At 51.8% G+C, this 17039-nt stretch overlaps 1 protein-coding gene across 1 annotated transcript in view; it reads right to left on the minus strand.

The window, feature by feature from the left end:
* LOC144943176 (latent-transforming growth factor beta-binding protein 1-like) overlaps window positions 1-15713 on the minus strand; it is a 105566-nt gene extending 89853 nt beyond the window's left edge. The window contains exons 1-3 of the mRNA XM_078870418.1: window positions 15018-15713; window positions 12942-13012; window positions 9273-9564 (exon numbers count right to left, since the gene is read on the minus strand). Of these exons, the coding sequence (XP_078726544.1) occupies window positions 9273-9564; window positions 12942-13012; window positions 15018-15559 (905 nt within the window). The 5' untranslated portion in view covers window positions 15560-15713. The remainder of the gene's footprint in view (window positions 1-9272; window positions 9565-12941; window positions 13013-15017) is intronic.
* Between the last annotated feature and the right edge of the window lie 1326 nt (window positions 15714-17039).

Raw genomic sequence — 17039 nt, forward strand, 5'->3', positions numbered from 1 at the left:
TTTTTAAAATTACATTCCTGGCACCGGGGAAGGTTCCAACTTCATCAAAGTGGCGATCTCAGCTTCCAGAGCCATGATGGCTTGAGAACAACATTCTTGTCTCCATAAATCAACACTGAACACTCGGTTAAGCAAAACACCCGCTCGCGTGTGCTCGCACAAACGGGTTCATCTTTAAACGTTACATCCTGGAGCTGGCTGGAGCGCGACAAATAAAAAAAGAAGGGGGGGCTAATGTTTACAGAAATTAAGCCACCGCTTCGGGGCTGACACTAACAAGGCTAATAGCCTCAAAGCGAATGTGGAAAAATGCACACTGTGTGTGGAAAGCGTCAACACATGGCACGCACGCTGCCAAAGTACACCCCCGTAATGCCTTCTCGGTGGCGGTGACAATGAAACAATAACGCGAGCTGTCTCAGCCCAACGGGGTCAGAATGATGCAGGGGAAAAAGCTTGCGAAAGAAACAATTGAATTACCCCCGACGATTAAAAACGCGACGAGCAAAACGACGACAAACGACAGCGACGGGGGGCGATTGCGATCTTTGAAGTCCGACGTTTGCGCTCGTGGCCATCGCGCATTCTCTGCTTGCCCCCTTTGAAACGGAATCAAGAAAGGGGACACTTAGCATAGTTTCACCGAGAGAGTGCCGAGCCTCAGCACGCGGAAACACGGCTCGGGCAATCAACATGCCAGAAGCTGGAGAGCTGCTGTGAAGTGAATAATCCCGGCACGTTCAAGCTTCAAGTGCGTCAACATCGGAAGCACGCCGGGGTGCGGTGGGGGGGGGTGCTGCACGCACACCAGGAGCGTGGCGCATAATGGTTTATTTTTCTCGACACATACACACACGAACATCAACTTCATGTTTCCGCAGTTATTTTAATGCCGAGTGAAGCGATCGGCCCCCCTCCCCCACCCTCCAAAAGGAGCCTTCTTCACACCTTGATTATAGTTACATAGCCGTAGAAAAAGTTATAACGAGCCGTTGGCAGGCTTTGCCCTCGGACAATCACGTTTAGGATTCAGTGTACCGTATTTTTTATGGGGTGAGGGCAGTGAGAATGTTTTTAAAATGCGGCATCAAGGAAACTACCACTTGCCTTGGTGTTCGAATCAAATGATTGACAGACTGACACGCCTACCCAATTGCTGTGAAGGTCATTCATGGGGGTTGTTTGACCAGACATCACCATGCTAGTATGAGTTTTGTTGAAGACGAGAAGGCCCGTGAATGGTTTAGATGCGACTTGCCATCGATATTAGCCGTGGCAAGGAATCAAACTCAGATGGCAGAGCTCGTTGCACGGTGTATCTGCTCGTGCGTCACTGCTCACCCCAACTTCCACTTCAATGTTAGGATTGTTATCAAGGTCCACCAGGGAACCATTGCAGAAAAGAGGAATCAATTGAGTCTTTCCTTTGGGGTGGCCCATTTATCGATACACCATTAATTTCTAATGACCCTGATTTACTTCTAAACAGGCGATTGAATAGTTTGATAGCGATGGCTCCGTTATTCTACAGAGGAGATCACTGAAAATGTGAACATGTGTATCAAGATTGGAGGGAGACGTGTACATGGAGTTAGATGCTTTGAAATACAATGTTGATTTCTCTGTAATTACACACTCATTTTGGTGGGATATCTATAAATGGACAAATTTGGCTTCCAGCATAAATAGGCAGACAATTACGCCTCCTTCCCATATATGTCTCCCCGCGTAAAAGGGTTAATTCCCTTATCATTGAGACGGGTCGGAGATGTGTAAGGAAGCTTGTGAAATAAACAAAATGCAGTTTTCTTCATCATTTATTCCTATAGTTTTTTTTCCACGGCGTATCTATCGGATCACCCTGTTATCTAATTACGGAAAGATGTCAACTGCTGCGAAGCAATTCAAAGCGGCCGTTCGTTATCCTGAACCAAGTTTTATCGGCTGCCACTCTCTCTCGTTTGCTCAAGCATTTGGGCTTCCAGGCAAAGTTGTCCACTCAAGCAGCACCCCCCCCCCGCCCCGCGCGTGCACTCTGCGGTTATCGGACACAGCGAAGTTAACAAACTTTGTTTGTCAGTGTGCCCCAGACTCGTTTCTGCGGGTGAATAACGACCGCCGCGAGCGACGCCCCGCTACGGGAGGAACTTTGCGACGGCGGAGAATCTGGAGAGCGTCAATCGGGCCCAATTATCTAACCGCCTCTACGAGTGCAACATCTGTCAAGCTCACGAGAGCTCAGTGTGGGTGCTTAGCTAATTGCCGCTGAGCCTGTGGCCGATTGCCGATAAGGCCACTTCACCGCCTCCGTCGCTGCCGCCACCCTATCTGGGGATCAACAGCCCAGGGGGGGATGTACTTTACAAGGTGCGCGTGTTTCACGTGGATGTGTTGTTAACAGAAGCACTCGCGCGGCCGCCGTTCCAGATCGAGCACAAAAACCTCACCCACCCGACTCCCCCCACCCCGTGGTCGTCGACAGGGGCTAAACAAAACTCCGCAGAGCCAGGGCGAGCACGCCGGCACTTACCGCGCTCGAATCGAGTTTATTTATTGAACACATTTACCCAGGAATGCGCTCTTTAAGGCGTCTTAAACGTCCCGTTTCACAAAAGGTGTCCCCGGGGCAGCGAAAACAAGAGCTGTGCGAGGCCCCGCGTAGGTCTCGGCGTGTCTGCGACCAAGCTAAGCGCGCGCACGTGGGCACAGCTCGCTCGGTGCGTGCCTGCGGTCATGCACCCCGCGCGTGTGTTGCCGTTCGTCCCGACGTTTCGCTCCGCGTGCCGGGAGCGAAAACGTCGGACATTGTTGGCGAAGAACGCGGGCGGTCACGACCGACCTGAGCAACACGCCGGTGAGCTGTGCAGCAGCAGCAGCAGCTCTGATTGGCAAGGCTAGCTTACGTACGGTGCCGAAGAAGTTCAAAGTACGTGCACGCAAGCCGCCAAGGCACAGGCAGTCGCTAACATTTGGGGCAAACGTCTTGGGTCAGAGCAGAGAGATGAGTCATGCTACGACAGCCAACTACCGGGGCATCGCAATTGCTGAATCACAGCCCACGTGCTATGGGCTGCTTTACAAATTCGGCAACATCATCATTCGCATCAGTCATCGTCTACCCACTGCTGGATGAAGGCCTCCCTCCCCAAGCCGTTATCTTCCCTGATGGGTCGAACGATACAATAATCGATGTGGCGGTGTGTACTGTGCGCAAGCTGATTTCATCGCTCCATCTAATCGATCGAATTACGCGTTAGTTGGGTTTCATCATCATCATCATCACTCCATGCATTGCGGTCGCTGCCATTCCATGATAAGTCTCGTCCATAGGCCAACATCAAACTATTCAAAGTCTTCCGATTAATACATATCATCGTCATTGTATATAGTTGTATAAACTATGGTTTATTTACGGAATAAGTGATTGGTTTGAGCACGTCAGACCTCGTGGTATTTTATGAGATTTTCTCTCGAGGCAAGAAAGGTGGACACACTTTTGAAATATATGTGTGTTGAACTTCCTTCGCACCGTACGCAGCTAACCGTGTTAGCCGGAGGTGCGGGATATATCTGAACCACAGTCCAATAAAACGACGTCGTGATTATCCGAACGATCGCCCCACGATCTTTCAAGTGTCTGAAGCGTGCGTCTGCGGTCGTGGAACTTGCCCATAGACGCCACCAGGGGAGAATCGTTGCCCTGACACGTGACGCGCACCATCTGCATGAAATTACCAGCGTCCTCAATGCTGCGAACTCCTCTGTTGATTGTTGACGGATTGCGCGCGTGCGTATGTACGCACGCGCGGGTGTGTGATTTTAATGGCCTGTCAACGATCCCATTGGCCCTACGCGGGGCAATTGGAAGTTCCACTGGAGAAAAACCATTTTCAGCCAATTGCCAAAAATGTTTTTGTTTGAACGAAGGGAGGGAGGGCGGGAAAAAAAATAGACGCCAGGGTGCCGCTAGCTTCTGGTCACAACCCTGGAGCTCGCAAGGAACAGCTGCTGTGCGGTTTGACACTCGAATAGCGACGATGACTTCATTCCGCAAGACTGCCCCTCGGCAGCGCCTGAACGTCACGGCATCGAGACCAAACGCTCGCACACACGCAACTGACGGCTGTGTCGCACGAAGCGACCGATTTCCTGAAAACATCAAAATCTGAATATTTATGAATACGTGGTAGGCCCCAAGCCCCCGACGTGAGGCCAGCAGTATTAATTCGTGGCTGTTGAAAAAAAAAAAGGTTCCAATTTGGCGAAACATGCGTCAATTTCACATGTTGTTTTTCTTGGCTTCACAACAAGCGAAAGGAAATGGTGAAAGCTTTGTGGCCTCTGTCGTACGACAGCCAAGGGTAGGCCGAGATTCAGCCAACGGCGCCAGCTCGCAGGCTTTGGCGAGGAACGCCGCTGCGGGTCGTGCCGTCGTTTGGCAAACTGCGCGGCCGAGACGCCCTCACCGCGCAAGTTACCTCATCCCGAGCGAGAGACGGGCCCTCCGCATGAGTTCAGATCGCCGAGGCGATGGCTCGTCGATTACGCGGAGCGGAGACGGCTCAAGAAGGAAGCGGGGGAAGACAGCGGAGCGAGACGAGCTCACAGAGGTCGGAGGTCACGTGCTGGAGAGGAGCGACTTTATTAATGGAAGAAATGTTTGGGAGCCCTTTGATGCGGGGCAACAGCGATACGTTTACACGCAGTTGGTTGCGCCAGATAATTGCATCAGGAGTGGCGGAGGGACGAATTATCGCTGTCACGATGCCTCCTTCGAATTTGTGAATCGGGCATTGAGTCGTTCCATGTTCTACGGTTGTGTTCTGGGCGACCACAGCAGCACTCTGGCCAGAGAGTTTTCCATTTTACATTTGCGCATCAAGCATCTGCCATGGTTTGTGTGCGGATGGGGTCGTGGCCCCAAAAGCTTAGCGAAAAATCTAAGCCAGGGATTGGCAGTAGATGTATCACGGCTGCTGCTGCTGATGATGATGATCTTGTACTGCCATGTGGCAGGAGCAATACATAGACCCAGTAAACATGGAACGTCGGACCAACGTTAAAGCCAACGCTGGTGCAATGGTTCCAACCCACATTCTAACGTTGATACAACGTTGGCATGTTTACTGGGAGGAGGCCGTCCATACAAGAGGCTGCCTGACAGCCTAATGGAGGAGAAAGTTAACGAAGAAAAATGTACGTCGACGGGAAGCAATCACCATGACCGAGGAATGGAAAAAGTTCATCCAGTCTCATCGCGAGCCGCCATGTGATGACAGAAGAGGCGAGAGAGAGAGAAAGAGTGACTTGACCTGGAGAGCAGGCAAAATCGTTTTAATCGAGATAACTAACAGCTGGGCGACCACCGCCTCACTGCCATCTGCGAGTCGCATGAGTTGTACGTGCTGTGACAATGAGACTGCACCAAAGGCACCAGCAAAACTACGAGAGGGATTTGTAGACAAAGATCCCCTGTACGGCGTACACAAGCTGTAGGAGGGGCAAGTGCTGTGGAGAGCACCGAAGAAGGCTGACACAGCGCACAGACGGGTGGTGTGGCTAGGACCATGCCCGGTCGACGTTGTCTCCCCCAGTGCTGATGTCGAAACACGCAGCACCAAATAGTCACGTAAGGCTGAGCAGAACTCGGGGAGGCCCAGGATGTGTTGGTAAAATTCTCACTGATATTGGTCATTGAGCGGGCATGGAACTCGGCTCCGCTGGATTGGTCGCGCAGCGTGCTAACCACTGCACTACCGCTCCCCCGATACAAACACACACACAACAACAACAACCGCCATTCGCCATTAAGTGGCGGTGACGTCACCACGACGCTTGTGCCAGGCCTGGCAAACACACAAATCAAGATACACACACACATCAAGATACACACACACACATCAAGACACACACACACATCAAGATACACACACATCAAGATACACACACACATCAAGATACACACACACACGAGTTAATTACGACATCCCTCACCGGTGGGACGTAAAACACGCGCTGCTGAAAAGCTAAAGCTGTTGGCAGCCTTTGCAATGCAATACCTCTTCTTGGTTCTTTCGGTAAAGTCACGTAGAAGCGAAGTAATCAAATAATAAAAATAAAACATAATAAAATAATTTATTTTTATTAGTAATAAAATAATAAAAATAAAACATAATAAAATAATTTATTTTTATTATTGTATTACTTCCCTTCTACGTGACTTTACCGAAAGAACCAAGAAGATGAATCCCTGCAGTCACGAAAGCTTTACATCGAAATGCAATACCTTCCCAACGCTCACAGTACTGTAACACAAACACAAAGTGTCACCATAAAGCCTCTAAAGAGGCCGCTGGGGCAAGTGCTGTTCGTGAGCTTCAATGAAGGTCGACGCGACATGCGAGGGAGCTGGGTGGATGGCCAGCAACCACGCGCGGGCCGCCTTTGTCTCCCCTCAACAAAGCTGATGTTTACACACCGCATCCAGGTACTCGTTTTAAGGCTGAGTCGACCTAGAGGAGGTGCAGCACCGGCTCAAAAATTCGTCACCGATGTTAAAACCGTGAGCGGGAATCGAACGCGGGTGGCCGAGGTTCGTGGCGCAGCGCGCTAACCACTACACGAAGGCTCTGCACGGTAGAGAGCGACACGAATACATACAAACACGCTCACTGACACACAAACCCTCACACACTCGCAACACGTTCCCTCTTTCGCAAAAGCTCCCACACACACACGCGCGCGGCCGTGCGCGAGCGCACACACACAGGCACAAAGATCCCCCTAATAGCCTTGAACTGATTGAGAGCAAGTGCTGTCAGCGTCCACCTATGAAGGCGGGCACGGCACACGAGGGCCAGGCTAACACCACCCCCGGCCACTTTGTCTCCCCAAGCGACGATGTTAACACGCCACACCGGGTTACTTCTTTGAGGCTGAGTCGACCAAGGGGTTGGTGGCCGTGAGCGCTAACCGCTGCGCCACCACTCCCCACAACGGTGCGGGCAGCACCCGTGGCTGCCCACGTGTTCGCACTCGAGCCAGGATGAATTTGGGTGGATTATCCTGCTGCCCGCTGCTGCTGCTGCCCACTGCCACCGTGCGAACGATGAAGCCATCGCTTCCAAAAAAAATGTCGGTTCATCTGCCTCCCATCTCATGAGAGATTCAATAGCAATTGACACATTGTTACATATGAATCACCCTATAGCTGTTCAATGTCCAATGTCTCCGTAACCCTAATTTTGTCATTTGTATTGTGATCAATCTAAAAAGAACCTGCCTCGAGCCGATTTGTGCTGCAGGGAATTAAAAATTAAACTTTTAATTAATACTTATTTATGTTCATGAAATATGTTTGACTCATCACGTGATACAGTTGTTTTTGTTGTGATTTCCGCTTGCTGCACTGTACTTCATCTCATTGTATGAACTGCTTTTGTAATTTTGATGACCGAAGTTACTTTCGCAGATTGACACTCACCCCGGTCTCTTGAGTCCTCAGCCGATTCAACAAACGAACTTGAACTCGGAGCAGCAAGGGCCTCGGTACGATTCCCAAATCGGGCGCCTCTGGGTGTGGAGTTTGTATGATCTCCCCCTGCTCTGCATGGGTTCTCTGATTTCCTCCCATTGCGAATAAAAAAAACGATATCACATCCCGACGCGAAAAACCACCCTGCAAATCACTCGATTGGGATCACACGCGGCAATAACATCGCTTCCCTGACTGCGAAACCTTGGCAGGACCCTCCTGAAAAAGAGTTTTGGGACTCTGTGAGGTATTCCTGGGCAAACACGCATAGCAGCAGTAGGAATAATACGAGTAACACATAACCCAAGTCCCCGGGGTCACAGCGACTTCTGGCTCGGGTCCTGGCTCTTCTCCCTCTACCGATGACTGACTCTGTGTATCAACAACACACAAAGACGTATTAATGCCCTCAGCCTTATCCAGACCACCTGCTCAAAAGGAACTGAACAGCGTACGCCATTGTGTCGTTCAGAAATCACCGACTCACAGGGTTGAAGCCGACGTGGGCCGTCCCAGCGACTGGCAGCAGTGAAACAAAGACACACGCGCAGCCGTTCTTCCCGTTTCGACCTCGTCAGCACTCATCACCAGGACTGTGCCACCAGTCATCGATGTTGGCCGCTGCCACGCGCCTCTGGGAGCCCCCCAATATACGGAGAGGGCTTGTGCCCCGACTCTATGGGGACTCGTTAGCTCTCGCCGAAAGGCAACAATAACTCGACTGTGTGGAACCAGAGACCTGTCTCCCCCCTCCCTCTTTCTATTTAATGTCCTCAACGTACGCTTCGACCTATCACCCCCACTTATCTGAAGATAACCAAACTCCCCCCCCCCCCATCCCGTCATCTTTGCCTAGATCCCCTGATTTGTATAAAACATACTCTCTCGGTCTGTCGGTCACAGCCACTCACTTGAGTAATTTCTCTTGCACAGAGACGGGCACGGGGGTGATTCTGACCGCAAGGAACCAGGGACCTATCGTTTTAATAATGGGCCATGCGATGCCTATGACCTTTGACCTGCGTAAGATATCAAACGGTACGCTGCCCGTACAATGTGTTGGGTACCGTGTCAGCTTGTTTCGCAGCAAGGGGGCAGAGCAAAAAACGTTGGGCGCGACTAACACGGCCACTACTGTCTCCCTCCTGGATCCCTCTCCATGGTGACCTTCACCGTGACCTCCATGGTGCAATTTGATAAACGAGCCTCCCTAAGGTCACGGCTCTGAGAGCCCAAAGGTTGACGTCTTGGGAAGACATTAGTGGAGTCTCCAACGCACGTTGTCATTCGAGTAAGTGTACAACGGTGAGTTTATTCTCCTAGAAATGTCTTGCAAGATCGATGCGATGGATTAAACATCATAAGTGGGTTTATAAAAAGAAGAGGATAAAACAAATATCTAAAGCTGTGTTGAGCCGACATCTTTTTGTGTTTGTGAAAAGCCGGCATGTGTTTGCGTGTGTGCGCATGTTCGTTGCCCGTGGGCTAAGCACCAGGTGTTATGGGTTAGCGGAGCGGGCTGGATGGTCCGTGCACTACCTGTGCTTCTCCCTTGCACCCTCCCCCGTGCACACGACCCAACCTCAATTCATTTCCAAGAGGCTTGTGATACGGAGCCAGTGACACGGGGGCGGTAAAATCGCTCGGTTTTTTTTGACTATCCATTTCCAACCAAAAATTATGACTCTATAACGTTAATCATGGCAACAATATGAATCAGAATGACCCAGACACTCACGGTGACCTCCCGGCCGCTGCGTGGCTGCGGTTTGGGTTCCGGTTCAGTGACGCCACGCCGCTTGGAACGCCACCACCATCACCGCTTGGCTCCGGCTGCTGCTGCTGCTGCTTCTGCTGGCTGTCGCCGGGCTGCAGCAGGGAGGCTGTCGGCTTCTTGACGGCGCCGTGCGGCTGCAACTGCACGGGAGCCCTCACCACCTCGCACGCCTGTCCGGCGAATCCCGGCTTGCAGAGGCATAGCTGTGGTCGCAGGCACATGCCCTCGTTCTGGCAGGCAGGGGTGCAGATGGCTGGGTGCAGTGGGTGGGGGGAGGGGTGCAAGGGGGGGGGGGGCAGTGATGATTGGTCACCTACTTTCTCACACAAGCTTAAACTTGTATTTAGGGATGGCATCATTATAATCATCGCGATCCATGTGCAGATTACCCGTCGGTGTTCACTGCACATTTTGTCAATGGTACAAAATGTAGGTGTTTAGTTTTGTATTTATGTTTCCAGCAGCCGTGTAGAACGAGAGAGAGAGAGAAAAACAAGGAACCCCAAGTATGCGTCTTCCAAATGACCGGCGCCTTCTGAGTGTAATCGTAGCGACAATCCTCAGATGTGATGTGGGGAGCCAGAGAAAGCGAGAGAGAGACATGGACAAAAATATCGAAGGAATACGAGTGTGTAAAGAAGAGACAGGGAGAAGAGTGACTAGCGGAAAAAGACGCGACGGGATGAACGGAGGAATATCAGGAGCGAAGCAACGCAAGAGAGAGAGACCAAAGTCCGTCTTATAATCCACGAGAGAGAAAGAGAGAAAGATCCCTGCGAGAGGGCTTCCCAAATAGAAATAAACCGGGACATATCACGGGAAGAAGACGAAGCAAATCTCACAAATTCAGAGAAGCTGGGAGCTAATCGTCAATCCACTGTCTTGTCAAAGTCAATCCAAGTATTGAAGTGGTGGTCATCTCCCTGCTTACAGCTCTAAGCCAGTGGTGGAAATTCCACATTCCCACCGCGCTTGGTTGAGTCTATCCATAGAACAACTACGATTTACTTCGCAACAAAGTTGTAGTAATTTTATCGACCAAGAATGGATGATGGGTTAAGTCAACGCCAGCCAGGATTCAAATGTCAATCTCATGATTACCAGTCCACTCTTTCTGCCGCTGAACCATTGCGCCGAAAACATCGTCTTGAGTGGGGGGGGGGCATTATTACACCGGTACTGACAAAGACCGCCACTGTTAATGTTCCAAGCTTTCAAAATTTCCGAGGACAGCTACCAACAGAACAAGAGAACAATCCTGGGAAAACCAGGCCAGGTGGCAACCCAACGCGACCCGTCCCATGTGCACGGGGCATTAAAGCAGTGGAAATGCTTCTAAAGTGACTTCACATGCCCTCTATTGATCACACTTGTCGTGCACCACCGCGCGTACGCGGCTGTCCGTATGTACACTCACGGCACAGTACATCATTGCATAAGGCTCAACTTGGCAAGTTACCTGTGACAGAGACAGAGAGAGAAACAGAGCGCTGCTGTGGCATTGGCTCGTGTCGGTGAAACTCTCTCTCTCTGTCTGCGTCGTTCACGTTATTTTGGAAATCGCGTGGGCTTCAGTCGTCAAAGTGAGAGCGCGCGAATGATCGGTGTTACTTCAGAGGTCAACGCATTCCACGTGGCCACGCTGACACGATGTGTGGACTTTGAAGACGTCTACGACAGCGGAGGTTAACGGGCAAATAACTCGCCACCGTGACCCGCGCGGCGTGCAGCGAACCCTCATCCAGCAGAAGAATGGCAAAGCGGGCTCTGCGCGTGCATTATTCGTAATGAGATAATTGGGGGAATTGGAATCTGCAAGTCGATTAATCTGGCCTGGGCGTATACTGCACTCACAATCCCCCCCACCACCACCCCACCCCTATCCACACTGCCAGATGTATAAACACAACACATGGCATAGCTAGGATCACTCGTTAATAGGCTCCCACATGGCTGTTGTTTTTTTTAGAATACCACAAATGTGCATATGACCAAATTACTGGGAATGCGCCCCATCATGTCAGATCTCTGGAGTTGAGCTGGGGATTCGGGCCTAGATACTCACGACTCCTACTCGGATACTACTACCGCTGGATTCTACCTTCATTTATTTGGATGGGTGGACTTCCAGTGACATCCAAGTAATATACAAACAGGCGATGTAGGCTAATGTTGCAAGGACTGCCCGGTCAGCACACGGCACAATCTCATTCCGTGACTGCACTACTCTCCAGCTGCCGGCTTTCGTGATCCCGCACCTCCCCAGTGTGGGTGAAGTATGGCCAAAAAAATCTCCACGATTCACATTGTAAACGAACATCACAGCTACCGAAACAGCGTTGGCACACATCTCGGCCATTTAACACTTTAACAGTTTATTAGACATCCAGTGCCAAAGAAAACCCCACACCGCGTTAAACAACCAATTCTCCCTGTTCGAAGTGGTCAATGCGAGCAACGCCCATCTCCATTGAGTGTCGCGAGCCTTTGGTGGAAATTCCACAGTCCCGGGACGGGGGCAGTTGGGGGAGGGGCAGCCGTGCCATGTAACGTCCGCTGTCGACTTCGCACAGAGTGGGACTCATCTCGCTCATCACGACGCGATGGGGCCGCAGCCAACCCGCTATTTGACACGCGAGATGTTTCACCCACAGCGGAGGGGAGACTGCAGTTGTCAAGTCTGCAATGTCCCCACGTGTTTGGGTGCAACGAGGCGATGGTGAGGCGCGGCGCGGTGTGGTGTGGCAGCGCTGGACGGCACGGACAGGAAGGGAGTGAATGGCACTGAGAGCCCTGCGGAGGGCTTTACATAACAGCTCATCTCAAGACATTTGAAGCCCCCCCCCCTTCACCCCCCCCCCAGTGGCAGCTGTCCCTGTGCGGCACAAGGTGACTCGGCACCTGGCCTGTGCGCGGGCAATTGGATGCCACTAGGGGGGGAGGGCGATGATTGCTGCTGTTTGTGTGCAACCCCAATAACGCAGCTCTCTGTACCCGTGCGCTGCACCCACCTGTCCACGACAGATTGCCGAGCTCGTCGGCATTAAAACTAAAAACAAACTACTCAGATAGAGGGGAGGGGGAGAAAGGGGCATTCTGCTTGCGGGGAGAGACCTTGAATGGGGGTTGTGTGGGCTGTGTGGGGTGTGTGTATGTGTGTGTGTATTCGGGTATGTGTGTGTGGGGAGGGGTAGTGTAGCGGTTAGCGCCGCTGCGCTACGAACCCGGCGATCCGAGTTCGATTTCCTGCTCACGGCCAACACCAGTGACGATTATCTGAAACGGTCCTGGGCCTCCCCTAGGTCAACTCAGCCTCAAATGAGTGCCGGGCGTGGTGCTGGCCACCCACCCCCTCGTGTGCCTTCATCGCTGCTCGCTAACAGCACTTGTCCCTACAGTCGGTTGAGGCTATACGGGGGATCTTTGTCTTTATACGTGTATTGGAGTGGATCGGTGGCTTAGAGCACTGAGCTATGAAACCCCGGCGACACGAGTTCGATTTGGCACTGAATTAAATAGCAAAAGCGAGGGGTATACTGGATGTCGTGTTCCGGGTGTGCGGAAAACTGAGCCCTGGTTCGATCGCGACGGCAGTGACTTAGCCACAGGCTTGGCTCGCGTCGTACTCACGTTTGGTGCATTTCTGAAGTCCGGGACTCAGCCTCCAACCCGGGCAGCATTGCCCACCGCAGACATTGAGTCTGGAGAAACCGCGGCACGCGATATGGTCACAACACATTCTGGATTGCCCAACACGTCCAAGGGCAAGACCACAAGTACGAACTGGGGAACGCATTCGCCCACTCATTCTGAAGTTAATTCGGGCCCGTGCTGATTGTCCGTAGAGTATATCGCCAATGGCCTCTGTAGGCAATCAGAAACACGCGTTTTGAGAATTCGGCTGCTGTACATTTCCACATGATAAGCCACTTCGTTGAGCAATCATTTGTGGTCAGGTCGCTTTTGAAAAAGAAGCGAAATAGCTCAGTGGGGTTTTGCCTAGTAAGGTAAAAAAACATAGTTTGTATATTTGTTTAAGTGATTTGTTAACTTTTTTTAAATATACTTTGCACTCCTATCGTGTTTTTGTTTTGTATTAATTGTTGTTGTAACGTTCAGACCCGCCCCGACTGCACATCTGTGAAAGAGCTTCGTAGCTCATCGGATTCCTCCAGTCTAAAGAAATATCCTGATTCTGATATATGATGCTGCCGTGGTGTTGAATGGTTAGCGCACCGGTTTTGCAATGCAGAGGTTGCCGATTATTTCTATCTCCCGACTCGGCAGTCTAAACAATCGTTGCAAGTTTCTTAAGCCCCCGTCCACACCGCGCCTACCCCCCCCACCTCCTCCCCCTTGCTCTGTGCTCCCGGCAAATATGAATATGAGCACGCAGATTGACAGTCGTTCAGGCAGGTCGCGTGTGGCGGGGGGTAAAGTGTGGGTCATCCCACCTCGTCCAAGAGGTCTGGGCGAGCGTGGAAGAGTAGGCCAAGTGCTCCTCTTAACAGACCTGAACCTTTGCCTTGGCTATTACGCAGGTGATCCATTTGTCGACGCCCCACTGATTTACGGTGATGCTCTCTCTTCTTCGCAGGTCGTAGAACTGTGTGCATCAAGCGACGGCCTCGTATCGTACAGCGGAAAATGTTAACAAAGGCCACTAAGCACATTGAGATTGGTGAAATACGTGCAGAGGCTTTGATATAAAACATAGGTTTTTTAAAATTATTTCTGTTGGGTATCTATAAGTGGATCACACTGCATAATCATTTTTACTAATTGTGGCGCGTACATTAACAAAGTCATTCTTTAGTACAAGGCCTCCCTCCCTACGCCGTCGTTCTCATGCGGGTCGTTTTGACCATACTTCACCACGTTGGTCAGTGCGGGTCGGCGAAGGGGCAATGGGCGCTCAGGACTGGTTCAGGAATCACGCGCCACTGATGCCAGCCGTGGTGGTCGGGAATGGAACTCGTGTAGCGCGTCACGCCAACTCCTGCAGAGTCGCTCCACTCTACACTCTAATGTTTCTAATAGCCCTATCCCCCAATGGAGCTGTGTGGGAAACATCTCACGTTACCTGTTCTTACGCTGCAGGGACAGGCAACATTAGCCTTCGAGCAATAACAGCGAGTGGATTCCGCATTCCATCTGTGCGGAGCTTTCAGTGTTAACCCCCCCCCCCCACCTCGTTCGAATGGTGGGTTTGTTTTCCTCCCACAGGAAATTCAATCGCTCATTAATTTGAATGATAATCGATCGATCGAACTGTTCCTGGGCACCCCCCCACCCCCCTGCTCAACTTGATGAATCCGCACCGACCTGCGTGGTGAAGTATGGTCAAACAATACCCATGGAGTGGAGGAGGGATGGGGGGGTGCTTGAATGCAGCGGTTGACCGACAAAGTGGTGTACACTTTAAACATTAATATATTTCAACTACCATTTTCCGGATTATAAGACGCAACTCCCCCCTCCGCCTTCTACATCCACGCCATTTAAAGCAAGTTTCGAGTGCGTCTTATAATCCGGTGCGCGCGCGCGTGCGTGCGTGCGCGCGCGCGCGCGTGTGTACGACCAGATTTGTACAACGTTATTGACACCGGGTACCAGTTTTTTGGATGCGTCTTACTTTCCGGCCGCGTCTTATAATCCGGAGAATGTTCGTGTGGGGTGGGGGGGAGTGTGGTTGTAATGAGTTACCCTGTGAGCGCTGTGGCTGAGTTGACCTGGGTACGGGCGGGGCCGGGCACGCCTGGTCGCGGGTTCGCACCGAGTGCGGTGGCCACCACCACTCCTCCTCCCGCTCCTCTCCCGTGGCCACCGGCAGCGCCACCTTCGACGGCCCGCGCCCTCGTCCTCCCGGCCTGATATCCGTCGACGCGTCCAGCCGAACTCGTGGTGGTGGTGGTGGCGCCGTGAGCGTCTCCCTGATGCCCAAAGCGAGTCCCTTGACCGCGTAGTCTCGTTTGCACGGGTGCCACGATCACCGCCGATGCCCCTGCTGCTGATGCTGCTGCTGATTGGTGGGCAAGTCTTTGCGCCACAAGAGGGGTTCGAACAGGAGTCCGCTGCTGCTGCTGTTGCTGTTGTTGATGATGGTGCTGTTGGGACCTCCGGGGCTGTGTGTTCGGCTGTGTTGCTCCAAGCGCAAGTAAAGTCGCCATCGTGATAGCGAGAAGAGACATCGTAGAAGATGACAACGCCACACCTCTGAGACGAGGCATCATCTTCATCATCATCATCGTAGCGCGCAGTCTCACTCACGTCATGTAAGATTGCAAGCAGGTAGCCGGGTCAGAGCCGCATTAGATTTAGCGGGCACTTCGCACGGTCCGTGTCGCATGCACCTACCTTCATATACAACACATACAAACGCCTCAACCCAATAAACGCTATACACAGATAAGTACAAACACGTCTAAGAACGAAGCAGTGGCTCGCGTGACACGCAGATAACTCGTGGCGCCAATTAAAGACCGGACGAGAAATCTGACTTCAGTTTGCGCAAGCGGCTGATCATCGCCGCATTTATTTACTCATTAACAAAAACAAAAAAAAAGTCAGAGCCTCTCTGCGGACAATCGGTTGAGTCGCTCGACTGTAGCAATGCGCATTACTCGGGGCGTTCGAGGAGGTTGTGATGAGTGGTGGCAGCGGCGGCGGCGGTCACAGGCGCGCCTCCTCTGCCAGACGCGGCGCTCGGATTTGCTCCACGAATCTTCAGGGTCGCTCGCGAAGAGCTCCTACGCCCCTCCTCCCTTCCCCTCTGTGATGATGGTGATGACGCTCGCGTGTGTGTGTGTGTTGGAGGGTGGGTGGGGGTGTGGAATAGAAAGGGGGGGGGAGTAGGGGAGGAGAGTAGGGGAGAGTCGGGAGGAGTGGGGGCAACTGTGCATCAGAGAACAGAGAGGGAGAGACGAGTGAGGGAGTAGGCGGCACGGCGAGGGGGCTTGATTTGTGTTGTTGTTGTTAACTCTGAAAAGTGAGAAGCCGTACAACTCAAATCGCGCTCAATGCGAGACAGACAAGCTCAGGAGCGAAGCAGATTGGTTAAGCATGTGGATGGGAGACTCGTTGGGAATACCATACACACCATCGTGCATGGGCTGCAAGGTGGTCACGAGAGGCAACGGATCATTGGATCTATCTATGCGCGGCTTTGAGTGACACCCTCTCGTGCGCGCGGGTGGCTTTTTCTCCCCGTACTCTGGTTTCCACCCACGTGCGACTCATTGATGGAATTGGGCCACGTGGAGCAGAGGCTTCCTGAAAAATACATTTTGAGACTCGGTGAGGCTTTTCTGGCGACAATGAAAGGCATTATTGACACGCCTTCCATCCATGTTCGCGTGCGTTGTGGGGCAAAAAGTGTGGCGTAGCGATTAATCTAAACACAAACTTGTCCAACAGCGTTTGTTTTAATAGACCACACCTAAACTGATTAAACTCAGAAAGTCTAAACCTGTGCCAGATTTTGTGCCTGAAATGTTGCTGGAAAATATTTGGTCTTGATTTTCTTTTGTTGATATCAGTCATTATGCAAGATATTTACACCCCTTCCAAGTGCATTTTGCACTTAAATAAAATTATTTTCGGTAATTTATTTACCTTGGAACGCGCCAATCGAATGGCGGAGGAAGAACTGCCGCGCCCCGGAGGAGCGGTGATTTGGACGAGGGCTCACTTTCATGAATCCGGAAAGATAAGTTCACAGCCACCTCA

The sequence above is a fragment of the Lampetra fluviatilis genome, chromosome 30 (assembly GCF_964198595.1).
Source record: "Lampetra fluviatilis chromosome 30, kcLamFluv1.1, whole genome shotgun sequence".
Taxonomy (NCBI): Eukaryota; Metazoa; Chordata; class Hyperoartia; order Petromyzontiformes; family Petromyzontidae; genus Lampetra; species Lampetra fluviatilis.